The following is a 15,835-nucleotide window of genomic DNA, read 5'->3' as shown; positions in this document are numbered from 1 at the left end:
GAGATGCTTAGGGTATGTGTGTGTGCGCGCACACACACACACACACACACATATATTCCTTGTCTAATAACATCTAACCCTCACTTGCCATTTTATGAGGTTATTTTAAAACAAGACGACTCCTGTATTTCCTCTAGTTCCTGTGCTGGGCTATAAGCCTAAACTAATATCTCTGACAGGGTGGGACAGTTAACTCTTATAAAATAAAGAATACACAGTACTGAAGGGCAGCTCAGTCACTGAGGAGAGCTAAAAATCTTTTTGGCAGGAAAATCTGCCTGGATGTTGAGAAAGAGACAGGGGTCTGTCATAAGGTGTCTTTTGTTGTTTGTGTGACAATTGGTATCTGGGGTAGGATGTTTGACTGTGGTGTTTTAGTGCATCAGGTAGACATGGTGGGTGGGGGGGTGGGGGGATGTTTTTCAGAGATGGATTGCCACTAGGCAAGAATGTTTGCAGCTTACCTAGTCTCCAAAGCATCCTAAATGGGAGCCAGCCTGTGGTGTAGTCCTGGGAGTGTCAGACTAGGATTTAAGAGGCCCAGGTTTGAATTCCCATTCTGCCGTGGAAGGGTCAATGGCTGACCTTTGGTGAGTCACACACTCTCAGCCTAACCTACCTCACAGGATTGTTGTAAAGGGTGAAATGGAGGAGTGAAGAACGATGTGAGCTGCTTTGGGTTCCCATTGGGGTGTGTCAAGGAACTGCACAGTCTGACCCTGTGAGTTCCCAGTACAAGAGCACACAAGTAACCAGATTGTTATTTTTTAAAAAAATTATATAATTTATTGAAAGAATAGACATTATGAAGTTTATTGCCAACAGATTATCAAAAGATTTACAGAACACAAAGCATCAAAGCTAGCTTTCAACTACCTAACACTTCCAAAAGGCTTGTCGGGTGGTGCAAACCTTACATCCAAAGCAGGCCTCAAATTAGCGTGGATGATGATTTTAGTGATTTTCCAAGCATAGATTTAGGCCTCTATCCATGAAGTCTCAGAAAAGGAACCACCCTAACCCTTGGGGGGATATCATAATTAGTTTTTGACTGCTCAAGTCAGGTGATGGTGACATCCAGCTAGCACGCCTTTAGGAGAATTCTCCAGAATCTTACATCATTGCTCCTGATCTCCCCCCTCCCAACTCTAGGAAGCATTCTCATGAGAATCTAATGCCTCTGGCCTTGGACTGATAATGTGCCAGGCTGACCAAACCCTTAATTAACAACACCTGCAAGAAAGAACCAGGCCTTGCCTGTTACTTTATCCCCTTGGGAGGGGAGCAAGAAAGATGCTTTGTCTCACAGGGTGGGTATAATCAATAATGTAAATAAATAAGAGATACTGTTACAAGGACCCCTACTTTTAGTTCCTCTTAAATATTGTTTAATAACAGATTGGTGAGGCACAAAACTTTATGTTAACAGGAAGAGAAAGTTGACTTGGTGTAGCAGACATGATTGGAAGAAAATCACATGGTATGTATGTCCCAGTGAACTGTATCTGGTTATGTAGTCCTTCAACCCTGCACTAGTGGCTGGGGAGGAAGGAGGGGTGGCTTTTATCCTCCATGAGTCCAAATTTCACAGACTCCTAGTGCAAGCTGTTGTAACAGGATGTTTCACTCCCACATCCCATTAGAGAATCTGGACTAAGCAGTTCTGACAGAATTTTTCCCTAGTCAAGTGTTCAGCGGTAGATTTCTGCTGGATTTAACTATTAAAAGCTATTAACTTTGAAATCTGATAATACAAACAAGTAAGGTCTGAGTTCTGTTACTTGAACTATAACTAGCAAACCATAACTAGCAAACTAAACTGAAACCTTCAGAGACTTTATCTTTTATTGGTATAAAGAATAGCTCTTTTTATTAAACAAGATGCTAAGAAGTACAGGCACGTGAAAATTAACTCTATAGTTACTATTAAAAAGTGCTAACATTATCAAATTTCTAACATTGCTTAATCATACTTTAGTGAGTACTATTTTAAAACTAAACCAGGTTTCAGGTTGTCTCACTGCTTTTAGGGATTATCAGATAAATCCAAGTCACCCACATACAGAAATCTCACCTAATTGATGGTACGTCCTCATTTGGAGTACTGTGTACAGTTCTGCTCACCACACCTCAAAAAAGATATTATAGTATTGGAAAAAGTGCAGAAAAGGGCAACTAGAATGATAAAAGGGTTGGAACACTTTCCCTATGAAGAAAGGTTAAAGTGCTTGGGGCTCTTTAGCTTGGAGAAATGACAGCTGAGGGGTAACATGATCGAGGTTTATAAGATTATGCATGGGGATAGAGCAGGTCGAAAAAGAAGTACTTTTCTCCCTTTCTCACAATACAAGAATTTGTGGGCACTCCATGAAATTGCTGAACGGTCGGGTTAGAACAGATAAAAGGAAGTACTTCTTCACCCAAAGAGTGATTAACACATGGAATTCACTGCCACAGGAGGTGGTGGTGGCTACAGGCATGGACAGTTTCAAGAGGGAACTGGATACATATGGAGCAGAGGTCCATCAGTGGCTATTAACCACAAGGTATAGATAGGAACTCACAGGCTGGGGCAGGTGATGCACTGTATCTTGGTGCTTGGGAGGGGCAACAGTGGGAGGGCTTCTAGTGTCCTGGCCCCACTGCTGGACCTCCTGATGGCACCTGGTATTTTTGGCCACTGTGTGACAGAGTGTTGGACTGGATGGGCCATTGGCCTGATCCAACATTGGCTTCTCTTATGTTCTTATGTAATCTTCTGGACTTCCATCCAGAAAAATCTGATTTGCTTATCACAGTTGTGCATTTTTATAGAAGAATATTAGCCTTATCATCCTCTAAATCTCTTGTATCTTAATCACGTGATTACTATGTAGATAAGTGGTTGGTTCTTAGCTAAGTACGAGATAATCAAAACAGGTGCAGTTGAGCTATATCTGATAGGTCCTCATTAACTTTTCTAAAGCAAGATAAGGCCAATTTAATCTCTGCTAAAAAGCAGTCTTAATTTTTCTGTAACTGTTTCAATTAACTGTGAAAGTAACCTTAAGCAACCAAAGTTCACTGACAGTTGAAGAGTGTGTGAACTCACCATTAACATTCATGATCAGCAAGTAAAAGCGGTGACGTAATCAGGGTTGGCCCTGTTTCGTAGTTGGGAAGGTTTGGTTTCAGGGCCAAAGTCTCAGCCTGAACCATGGTCTGATCACTCTCTAGTCAAAGCAGTGAAGAATGTGGCACTGAAACCCTGCAAAAGAGAGGACCCAGTTAAATGGTCCACGCACAGAGGTTCATGGATCCCATTGTATTCTGGAGTGCTCTAGGGTATTTTAGGGTTCCAGACACATGTGAAGCTCCTATATTATCTGTTGGTTTTTTGTTGTTGTTCAGTCGCACAGTCGAGTCCGACTCTTCGCGACCCCATGGACCAGCTCCCGCCAGGCCCTCCTGTCTTCCGCCGTCCTCTGAAGTTGGCTCAATTTCATGTTCGTTGCATCAATGACACTGTCTAACCATCTCATCTGTTGGCTACATGCATTATATTCTCAGTGCATTGTATCTCTACTTTTAAAATACTGTTTACTGCTTGTTTAACATTGCTTATTACTTATGCTTTGTTCAAATATCTGCTTGTTTCAGATTCTGTAATCCCAGACCAATCACATTACTTATTAGCTGTCTCATCCTGTTGATTAGGTTGACTTACACTGTGTAATCTGCCTTGAGTATCAATGGGAAAGGAGGACTATAAATAATGTAAATAAAAAGGATGCAGGTAGGGTTCTTTTTTTTGCCATCAAGTCACAGCTGATTTATGGCAACCCTGCAAAGAGATGTTCAGAAGTGGTTTGCTATTGCCTTCCTCCGTGTCATGACCCTGGACTTCCATGTTGGTCTCCTATCCAATACTAGCCAGGGCTGACCCTCCTTAGCTTCTCAGATCTGATGAGATTGGGCTAGCATGGGCTATCCAGGCCAGAATTCTTCAGCCAATGTCCATGTCTACTATGTTGATCAAAGCTAAACGATCTAGGACAGAAAATTTTACTTCTAACCAAAAATCCAAAGCAGGCTTAGAAAAGAAATTTGAATAGGTATTTTGGCATTAAGTGAAAAATCAATTATTTAGACTTGCACAGCTTGCTAAATGCAGTCCACCAGTCATTTATTGTGGCTTTGCAGTCTATGGGAGTTAGGAGGAAGGATTGTTTTATCAGGCCTAAGGGCCTCATGCAGCCTAGTGAAGGATGATCAACATTCTGCCTTAGGAGTTGGGTCTGAACATGCTGCTGTCTTCAGAGGTGGAATCTGGGAGTAACTAATGACTGCAGGAATAGCGATAGTAACTTTTATGTGTTGCATTATAAAGGATACCGCTGATCCAGCTTGCATGTTTCATTGTTGGAATGCGTGGTGAGTGGAGGATTGTGCTGCCCTAATGCTGAGAAATGTATAAGTTAGTATAAGACTTGTATATTTTGCACACCATCATTTGAACATAAGCATATAGAGGTGTCATTAAGGACATGTGACAGTTCTGTTAGAATATTGTGGTTTTACTCTCATCTGCAGTCAGCTTGCTGTCTTCCCAGGAGACCTCCAGCTGCTGGGATGAGAGTGGGTACAGAGAAAGTGAGGGTTTGATAGAGATTTACTTCCATTCCTAGTATGAGTCCCACAGCTCAGAGAAGCTAACTAGTCCCTCTGGAGGCACCTATTTCAAGGTATTGATTTTGGAAAACTTTCTACTCTGAAACTGCTTTTCCAGGTCTTATTTAAAACTTCTCCCTATTGCAACTGCTAAGCACTTCTTTTGCAGTAGCAGTCTGGAACTGCAGTGGTCTCCCTTGATTCCACAGTCATTGCATTGGCCTGTTTTAAGCATATTGCTGATTTCTACTTCAGAGAAGTAAAAGAGATCTTTAAAATTTAGCTTCCAGTTCCTCCCAGGGCTTTTAGACTGGAACATGGCAGACATTTCTTTTCTTTGTCAGTTGAACAATTGAGTGGTTTTTAAATATCCATTATAAGCTATTGTTAGCATACAGCTAGCATTGTTTATTCCCTTAAGCCTATGGATCCATACGGTTTTTTTCAGTGCTGACATCAGTTGGCCTTTGAATTGAAGCTGTGTTCTCCCTCCTGAGAAGAAATGCAATTGTTTTAGTGCTTCTAATGGAATACCTAAAAAAATAAGGAGCTGGAATACTTAAGCAGTATCAGCATGGTGTGCCAGAATCTTTAGAGAGTAAGTAGGTTTCCAATTTAATTTTTATTAAAAACTTTTCTATAATCAATCTGATCATTGTTTTTGGTTTGTGGCAAAGTGGCTAGAGTGCTTAATGTTAGTAAACTCAGGTTCAGTCCTTGGGAAGCTCTGGACAAATCACCCATCTCATAGCCCAACTAGGTGCTGGTGAGACTAAATAGGATCACCCTCAAGAAAACAGGAGGGCCTGATGAGATCTTGTCCATGGGGTCGCGAAGAGTCGGACTCGACTGTGCAACTGAACAACAACAACATGCACACTATCCTAAACTCCTGCCAGTGCCTTGGCCAATATTTGTCTTAGTGTTCAAAATAATTTATGTATCTTTGCAACTTTACAAAGGCTCTGTAAAGTAGGTCAGTATTATCCCCAAACTGCAGTTGGTAGACTGGACAGTCTGGTAGTAACTTGCTGGTAGCTTTCTATTGAGTTCATGGCAGAGCTGAGATCTGAACCGGGGACTTGTAGCCGAGTCTTCATCATTAAACTGAACTAGCTTCTTGGAAGACCGATGGAATACCAAAGTTTCAAACTGGAGTCTCGTTTGCCGTGATTCTTGCTTTTCTTTTGCTGCACTAAGGTTCTGTATGCCTGTTGTCATTTGTCATTCTGGTTGGGAGGAGGGAGTCCGTGAGTGTGTGGGTGTGAGGACTGCTTTGCTGGAAGTCGGGCTAGCTTGTAACGGCGTTAAGCGGGGCCTCCCTTTCTCTGGGAAGAATGTGCACTTGACCTTGGAAGCTAGACACTACTAGATACTAAACTTGCAGGTGCCGGGGTGGGGGTGGGGTAATGGTGCACAGTAGAATTGGCGGGCTGGATGTATTGATATGATTGGACTAGTCCAAGGGGGGTGTCTTTTGAATTGTGTGTATTATCTGAACTGGCACAAAGGGAGTCAGTTCTGACACAGATCGTCTTAGCTTGAAACATTTTCATCTCTCAATAAACAAATCACTGCCACAGACAGTTTTGTTGAGAGCAAGTTTGTTCAAGAGTCTGACACAAAGTGGCAAATTGTTAACTGAGGCACAGCACATGAAAAACAATCCGTTTTGTTACTTGAATGTGGCATTAGCAGTGAGAATCATACAGCTGGTTGGCTAATGAAGCAATACATTGACAAAATACACCCTTTTTAACTAAACTTTTTTTCACTGCCCTGTATGATCTTATTAGGCTACAAAGGAGCTCTAAAAATAGTCTGGGGAAGTGTGATATAGCAGCAGGTCACAATGTGTAATGCTTTTATCATTAATGTGGCTTACCCTACCATACCAGACATGTTCAGGAATAATGATGGGCATTTAGAAGTTACCACTTAGATACCACAAGTCAAAATTATGAGAGTTTTCACCCGTTGTTACAAATTCACAAGTTTTTGAAGTCTGTGACAGACTAGGAATGGGGGGAATGGAAGCTGGACTTAAGGTGACGTGCAAATGGTAGCAGGTGCACAAGGACCATTCCATTGCTCTGCTTTCTATTTTGTAAGTGGAAGCCAGGCAGAAAGGCATTGTGCAGTTCTGTATACTGAGTATATTTAAGATGATGCTTTCTTATGTACATATTTCTAATTTTCTAATTTTGTTTCAGCTGCTGTTTGACAGAGGAACTCCACCAGTCAGTCATGTCTAAGGATAAGCAACAGAGGCAAGTATTATCTTCACTGTTCTAAAATTAACACCTGCATTTCAATTACTCTTTTGCTTGAAAGTCTCATTAAAATATTCCATCTAAAATAATATTGGTGTAAGTTTTGTAAGCTTTCTCTGCTTGCAGATATGCAGTTTGTTGACTAGATATGAAGCTTTGCAGCTTGATCTGTATTCTGGATTAATTAGAACACTTGCTACCCCCCAAAATAAGCTGATTCACCAGTTTAAATTTAAAAACCTGTCCATATATTAAACTTGCAAGCACTGGATTTGAGCCTAAGGAACGCAAGTGGTGTGAGTTTGTGAAGGAGGTTTTGATGCCTTTTCACTGTGCCCAACCCTCTGTTCCTTGGGTAAGGGAAATAGGGTGGGAAGCAGCATGGAAGACTATAACTAGAAGGGGGAAATCAGCATAAACTGTGCTCCCTTGCTACATTATTATAAACATAACTTCTCAAAACGTTTTTATGTTTAGAGCAATATTTGTTTGTCTTTCTTTGAAGCTTTTTCTTAGTAACACAGATGTTTAGAGATACTGTAATGCACACTAGAAAGAATGTGGTGAATTGGGTTTCAGTTGTCCCTTTGACTTGGCTACAGATGCATATGCAATTTCTGTTTGCTGGAACTAATTCAGCATGTTGCAATCTTGGGATCAGTTCTAGTAAGGGTTTGTATCCAGATACTTTCCAAAAAGGGGTGGCTTCATTACAGTATTTGGGTATATACCTTTTCTAGATGCTGTCAGGCAGTGTTGAAATATTCCCTAAAGTCAGAACTGGAATCTGGATATAAAGGGCAGTGTGTGGAACTGTATGTGTTCTGTGGCTTTGGCCCTGGCTGGGATCCAGACTAGACAAGGGATTTCTGCGCACAGAACTAGAATTTCTTTCCTCTCCATCTTGTGTGGCAGCCCCAAAAGCCCCCTGAAATCCTGTTCCAGGAGGTCCCCCTTTCCCCTCAAGAACAGGATTGGGAGGACACTTTGGACTGCTGTGGGAGGGAGGAAAGCCATGGTCCTTGCATCTGCAGAAGCATCGGTCTGGGTCCAGCCCCCTCTTTCCTACTGCAGCTCCTTATGTTCCCCAAAATACTTCTAAAGATTGGGAGAAATCTCTGGAATGGAACTTGATGGAGTGTGAGAGGATGCAGGTAGAAAACATTGCCCATGTGTATGCAAATAACTTTTTCTTATATATGAGATTCTGTGTATCCCATTCATAATATATATATTTGGTCTTGGGTTTTACCTTCTCTTAAGGGGCTGCGGTGGCTCAAGTGGTTAAGACGTTGAACTGCAGACCAGAAGGTCGGTAGTTCAGCAGTTCGAGACCTGAGTGCTGCATGATGGAGTGAGCTCCCGTCTCTGGTCCCAGCTCCTGCCAGCCTAGCAGTTCGAAAGCAAGAAATTGCAAGTAGATAAATAGGTACCACTTTGGTGGGAAGGTAACAGCGTTCCGTGCACCTCGGTGTCTAGTCATGCCGGCCACATGACCACGGAAACGTCTTCGGACAGCGCTGGCTCTTCGGCTTGGAAATGGAGATGAGCACCGCATCCCTAGAGTCGGATTCGACTGGTTTGCGAGCAAGGGAAACCTTTACCTTTACTTTACCTTCTCTAGGAAATTCTTTTTTACCCATGGAAAACACTTGCTTTAGTCTATCTAAATAATGGAATTAAGGTTCTGTATCTGGGATTGATAACCAGAATGATAGTGGTTATAGTGTCAGACTAGGATCTGTGAGACCCAGGTCTGAATCCTCACTGTACTGTGGAAACTGACCTTGAGCTAGTCACTCTCTTAGCTTAAAGACCCTTGGTTGTGAGGATAAAATGGCGAAGGCATGAAATACTTTAGAAAATCCCTCTGTATCCCCATTGGTGAGAAAAGCAGAGTACAAATAACAAAATAATTTAGTGTGCATTACGTGACTCTCTTCTTGACTATGTCAAGATAAAGAGACATTAACCTTCTGCTTCTATACATTTATGCTACTGTAACGCAAGAGCTATTTGTGACTAAGCTTTGATAGTATAAAAGCTCTACATGGGGCTGCTTTATCACAAAAACATGCTCCTGTTTATAAACGGAATAATGTTCCTATATACTGCTGATATCGGAGGTGTATACCGTTGCTGGTGTAATAATGGAACAAAATCTCTATTCCAAGTTCTTACTTTAAAAAAAATGCCTGTGTCAACCGTAAAAACATAGTTTCATTAGACAAACTAATGGCAACATATAGCAGTTTCTGCTAATAGAGCAGGCAAGATTTTACAATCACAAGGCTTGGCTGTTTTGTGTTTCTTCGTGCTTGTCACTGTATTGCACAATGTGCTCAATATGAGTAGTAATAGTACCTTAATTGAATACTTGTAACTCTGGTGATGTTTGCCTTTTTAAAAGAAATCGAAAATATGTAAAACTTGTGTTTCCATCAGCTTGGGCATTCTGTCTGAAAGATTTGGTCTTCAAACTAGATGTAATAGTGCATAATCCTGTGGCTGCCTTGATAGCCATAAAGCTCTTATTGAGCTCTGAGAAAAGATCTACCAATATAAACACGTATAATATTCATGAACTTTTTTCTTCACTCCTGCTGCTTCTGGCCAAGAATGAGAACTTTATTCATGTGACCTGGCTTATATACCCTTCCAAACCCCAGATTATATTATTTATGCATGTGATCTCATCTAACTGCAACAGATATGACCCTTTCTGTGCTTAATTTTCTCAGTTAATGTTCTTCTAGCATTCAAGTTAGTTTGATATCCCTTGCTTACTCCCCACCTACACTCCTACTGTTTGACACTTGCTGCTTGACACAGCTGTGACTGCTTGCCTGCTTCTCCTATGTGAAGTGTTGTGCTTGGGGGAGAAGGTTGCTATGTCTGTTCTTGAGAGTCTGAATTAGTCCATGTGTGTGCCACTAAAGTCTAAAAAAGAAAGCCTTTATGAAACTTCAGAATCTTAGCTAAAACTGCCTGTGGTATGTGTTGTCACTTAGGAACTCTGTCACTGCTTGAGGGAAGATACCTTACATTTAACTACCATGTTTTTGGTAATAGTTCATTGGGAATACACACCTCTATGCACATTGCTGTCTCTTGAATACCATGGAGAGAGTGCTGTGTCAGACTGACATGAGATGCAGAATTTAATTTACACTTTATATTTCTCCAGATGCACTTTGTTGTCTGGCATGGCAGTTCATTTAGCAAGGAGATATGATCTATTCAAAGTAGCATTCACTTTAAATTTACAGTCCATTTTTTTAACACTTCTCACTTTTTCTTTTTTATCTAGGAATATTTCTTCATGACCAAAGCAAACTATTATGCTTTGTGTTTGGCTCACAACATAAATGCACTTAAATCTCTGTGTTAAGAGAATGCTTGACTTGTTTAGGAAAGAATAAAGTAATTGCATGTTTTCTCACAGTAGATTATCTTGACCTGATTGTGCATGAAGTATAATTGGGTTTTTTTGTTTAACATTAGATAAGCATGAGACCGCCGTGGCACAGCTGCATGTATATTCATTCTTGAAGCAATTGCACACTTTATTGGCTGACAATCTTGGCATTTTTAGCAAAAAACAAAAGGCACAGGACAGCTGTGTTTGACTTGTCAAACAAAATTTTGGGTGTCATCTGATGGAGCCTTCTGGTGGTGAACAATTTTATGATGACCCCGACCCTGGAGGCAAGTCTCAAGATCAAGAGGCCAAAAGGCAGCATGAGTCAGAGCAAAAGTTGTCTAAAATTACCCACAATGCCTTGGAAAATATTAATGTGATCGGTCAAGGTTTGAAGCACCTCTTCCAGCACCAGCGCAGGAGGTCCTCAGTGTCTCCGCATGATGTGCAGCAAGCTCAGGTTGATATGGAGCCTGAAATGGAACTGGAAAGCCAAAGCACATTTGCTGAAATTGATGGTGTGTCTACCCACTCTACAGCTCTGAACAGAGTTCTTCAACAAATCAGAGTGCCACCTAAAATGAAGAGAGGAACAAGCTTGCATAGCAAGCGGGGCAAGTCAGATCCTCCAAAAGGAAGCCCTCAGATCAACAGGAAGTCTGCCCAGGACATTCATTCAGGCCGACCCCGATCCTCATCAACTACTGATGCTCCTACTAACTTATCTGTGCTAGAGATGGCATCTCCCGTTTATGTAGCTGGTGAAGAGACTCTTTCGGCAGAGCGGGTGAGTTCTGGTAATTGTAAAATATGTGGTCTTGTTAAATGCTTAAATGACTAAAATTTAAAAAATCTGTCTAGCAAAATAGGAGACAAAGCTAAACCTTTTTTGTTGAGAGTCCTGCATCTGAACGAGGTGACTGCATCAAACACATTACTGTACTGCTAATAAGAAATGGCAATAAACACTGTCTGATTTTGTACCTTAACAAAGTTTGAGTCCAGTGGCACCTTTAAGACCAACAAAGTTTTATTCAAGTTATAAGCTTTTGTGTACATTCACGCATCTTCAGATTTTGTACCTTGTTGGGGATATTAACTTGTAGATGTCAACTTTCATTTTTATATTAGAAGGTTGCTTGCCATTGGCACTTGAAACTCCAATCCAAGTAAACTATTTCTATGAAGCCAATAACCTCCACCCCCATCCTGGGATCTTCCCCCACCAATAATTCCAGTGTTTCAATTCTGTTATACTATGCAGTTTCAACTGTTCAGGTTAATGTCTTTAGTGAAAATTCTCTTGGTGGTGAAACATTGTGTGTTCCTGATATATTAGTGCTTGTTCTTGAAAAACTTTGATTCAAGGCATCGGTCACATCAAGGGGGAGAAATACCCAGTCTGTCTTGTAGCCTTCCTCAGTTATGTTCCTTAGGACTTTGATTAATTTTGAAAGTGGTCACTATTCAGACTTTGGAATTCATTCCAGTCTTTAACACAAAGTTCTCTTCTTACGTAGACTGTTCATTTCCTACCTTGAAGGCATCCCATCTGTCTTGTAGGAATGACTGATTAAAATGGTGCGTTAGATTTAAATGATAGCTTGTGTTCTGTTAGATAAATGTATTATTGGAAGCATGATAGCACAATTAAAATACAAAATGGAACTAATTAGTAGAGAATGCTTGGGCTTCCTTAGAAAGTATCATCTTGAAAGATGAGGAAAGTTCTGTTGCATTGGGCAACTTAAACCTAAGCCCTAGACCCCGGAAAGCAAGGGGGTTGCTTTTGAAAGAACAAGAGTGTTGGTAACTCCACAGTAGAGCAGGTAGATGCTATTAGTTGTGTTGCAGCTGCAGGAGGTGGTCGATACTGCACTGTGAATGGGATCCACCTTTGCCTCTGTCCCTGTTGGGAGGCTGCCTGAAAAGAGCAAAAAGAGAGAGACTGGTAGTAATGTTCAGCAAATGGGCTTAAGCCCTTTGCATATGATATGAGCTACAGATTGGTGAGAGTAGCACCACCACCTAGGTGCTCCATCAGTTCCTATACGTTCTCCTCCCCTTCTTGCATTTAAGGGAATTAATCTTTTCTTATTTATTGTATACAACCATTGAGCTGATACTTATGTATCCCATGTAGGAATTTATATCAGAAAGGCCTGCAATTTCTGCTGGGGTTGTTTCATGGGGCTTAGATCCTACAAGACAGTAGGCATCATGAGTATTTGGACAGCAGAAGCAAACGTTGCAGTGGAATGACTGGTAGTCACTGAGGTCTATGGCTGTGTGCCCCCTAGGAGGCAGGGGGTTAATACCAGCATGGCAGTGTGGTAACATACCATCAGCGTATCTGCAAATACCCCCCCCCCTTCTGCAGTGTGCATACTTACTGATTTTGACTGTTGGGGAAGACGGGTTTTTAAGTTAATATAGATCAGGTATATGTGGAAAGTGTGGAGAAATATGGGTTGCCGTCAAGGCTCAAAGCAGGGGATGAAGCCTCTGGCATCTGTTGCCTGAGCTGATAGGCAACATTCAAAGTGCTGGGAAAATGAAATAGGCTTTGTAGCCTGTCAGAGATTTTCTAAAAAAAAATTCTTGAAAAAAGTGAAAGGCAAGGCAGAGTCTGAAACATTACTCTGACTTTAGGTTTGTAGGTATTGTTGTGTGGGCAAAGTAGTATGGCTGAGTGAGATGCTCCAGGAGGTAAACAGTAGTGAGCCCAGAGGAAGGGTCAGTAGTGGCCCAGGGTTCAAGAAGAATAAGCAGAAGAGACAAAGACATATGAAGAAGAGTTGGTTTTATACCCTGCTTTTCTATACCCTAAGGAGCCTCAGAGTGGCTTACAATTGCCTTCCTTTCCTCTCCCTATCATAACAGACACCCTGTGAGGTGGATGGGGCTGATGGAGCTCTGAGAGTACTATGACTGACCCAAGGTCGCCCAGCAGGCTTCATGTGGAGAAGTGGGGAATCAAACCCAGTTATCCAGATTAGAGTCTGCTGCTTTTAACCACGACACCAAGCTGGCTCTCTATGAGATGGTGCATACACGGAGACTGTGTCGTGTCTGCAGATAGAAGAGACTGTGTGGCATTGGTAGAAAAGGTATAAAGGAGAAGAACAGTGTTAGCAACTGGCTAATGGTGACTGAGGGTCAGGACAGTTGAATGAAGCAGATTAGAGGCAAAACTTCATATTTTGTGTACTTTTTGCAGTTTTGTGTTTACCTAATGTTGTAATGAAATTGCCATGGGGACTGAAATGGGTATGGTGAGAATGGTGCTTATCCTTTTATGATCTTTGGTAAAATTGTGTGTATCCACACCCCATGGCAGCTTTTCTCACCAAGAGAAAAAGATTTAGGAATCCTTGGTCAGGGCCTCTCTTTTTTTTCTTGTTCTCCCCGTTTTCTACCACCACGATGACATCCTTAGGCCTCTGGTTGTATTGCATGTACTTAATTGCAAGGGAATGGATGTCATGAAGCTGTTACTGCTGCATAGGTGTGGTGTAACCTCTCCGTGGCACCTGGAGATGTGGATGTCTTTATCTACCAATAATGACTGAACTCTCTAGGCTTTGAACAGCAGTGGTAGAATAAGCTGTTTGAAGACTGAAAATAAAATAATATTTTGTAGCTCCATGTTTCTAACCACTTGTCAGTTGAACAGATTTAGTGTCCAGTGGCACCTTTAAGATCAACAAAGGTTTATTCAAGGTGTGAGCTTCTGTGTGCATGCATACTTTATCAAATACATTAGAATGGCAGGCAAGGTTCAACTTATAGCCAGAGAATGAACAGCAAATTAACATGCAACATGATGATCAAGATAGGCAAAGTGATGCTAAATAACAAGTTAAGATTATAGGGTCAACAGTTGTAAACCAATAAATATGTCAAACTAGCAGATAAATGTCTAAAGGTGTATTTTCTAATTGTTGGAAGTGACTTGTCCATTGGTTTACTTATTGCTTGACTGAGAGATTCCCCCTCCTCCTCCTGATCTGTTTGACCTGGAAAGGAAGTTACTGGTGGTGGGAATAGGCTTTTACATTTATTGTACAAACACTTAAAATCAAAAGTTGCTTTTTTTGTGCATAGTGGCAAACGTGAAGATATGAGGGCCTGCGGCAAAGAACAGGGTGGGGGTGGGTGGGAATTGTGTATGTTTCATTTCCCAACGGAAGAATTGGAAATTTTGTGGAACACTGAAAAGCTCCTGTAATCTACTTTGAAATGAATAGAAATTTTAAAAGAATGTTTTAATTTTATTAGTTCTTCAATAGTGTATTTGATATGCTTATTAAATTTAAAAGTATCTTTCTATAAGAAAAATTATGACTATACCTAATATTATAGATGCAAACTTAGCACATGTTTTTGGGTATAAAACGTAAGAGAACAAAGTTGAAAATAAAATTTTGTCATAAACTAAGGGTGTATTTGGACAGAAACAGTCTCACACAGTAAGAGCAGGAGTAGCAGCATATATAGATATCAAGTTAAACTTTAATACGGAAGATAGATGATGATGGGTAGCCGTGTTAGTCTGACTGTAGCAGTAGAGAAGAGCAAGAGTCCAGTAGCACCTTAAAGACCAACAAAATTTGTGGTAGGGTATGAGATTTCGTGAGTCACTGCTCACTTCTTCAGATAGTGATAAGTGAGCAGTGACTCACGAAAGCTCATACCCTACCACAAATTTTGTTTGTCTTTAAGGTGCTACTGGACTCTTATTCTTTAACACTGAAAACATTGGACTCTTCAATAGTGTATTGCCATCATACCTATTATAGCAAATTGTGGACAACATTAGTCAATTTAAACAGACACACTGTTGAAAATATATTGCATGTATATACAGTACTTGACTATATTTGTATGCTGTTTTTCTCTGTCGGTCAAAGTTGTTAAATATAAAACAGATTTTAAAAAACAACAACTGGAACCTGGAATCTTAAAACGATAACCCAAGCACCTCCAAATCAAGACGTTAAAACCAAGTTGAAACAAAGTGTACCTAACCAATATAGCTGTATTCTGTCATCTGAATAATTCGAGTAAGTCTTTACTTCAACTGGCCCCTGATTCTTTAGGACTGTGGCAATGACAGTCATGAATTTTACCTCCTTTGTTGAAGAGAGATAGTAAATCATGTGTGCATCTTCCTATCTATCTGGACTCATATGACAAGAGGCGTTCCTTCAAGTATGTGGGACCTAGACTATAAATGACTTCAGAGATCAAAACCAATACCTTGATTTGGCTCATGAAGCAGACATATAGCTAGTGCAGCTGCTGTAATCCTGCAGACATATGAGTAGTCAGACTACCTCTCATCAGCTGGCTACTACATTCTGGACCAGTTGCAGCATCTGAATTGTCTTTGAGGGCAGGTCCACATATAATGTATTACTGTAATTTAGTCTTTAGGTTGGCTGTGCAGATTTGTGTGGCAATGTCAACTGTGTCTGAAAACAGGTGG

The 15,835-nt window shown here is 40.9% G+C and overlaps 1 protein-coding gene across 2 annotated transcripts in view; it reads left to right on the top strand.

Annotated features, from left to right (window-relative positions):
• TMCC1 (transmembrane and coiled-coil domain family 1) overlaps nt 1-15,835 on the top strand; it is a 196,734-nt gene that overhangs the window by 26,806 nt on the left and 154,093 nt on the right. The window contains exons 2-3 of one of the 2 annotated variants that reach the window (XM_015425285.1): nt 6,864-6,920; nt 10,884-11,131. In XM_015425285.1, coding sequence (XP_015280771.1) covers nt 10,925-11,131 — 207 coding nt within the window. In that variant the 5' untranslated portion in view covers nt 6,864-6,920; nt 10,884-10,924. Of the gene's footprint in view, nt 1-6,863; nt 6,921-10,361; nt 11,132-15,835 lie in introns of those variants that run through there. The other variant, XM_015425284.1, reaches the window with a different exon arrangement.

Source organism: Gekko japonicus, unplaced genomic scaffold (genome assembly GCF_001447785.1).
Source record: "Gekko japonicus isolate JY-2015 unplaced genomic scaffold, Gekko_japonicus_V1.1 scaffold2, whole genome shotgun sequence".
Classification (NCBI taxonomy): Eukaryota; Metazoa; Chordata; class Lepidosauria; order Squamata; family Gekkonidae; genus Gekko; species Gekko japonicus.
This window is presented reverse-complemented; position numbering and strand designations above follow the sequence as displayed.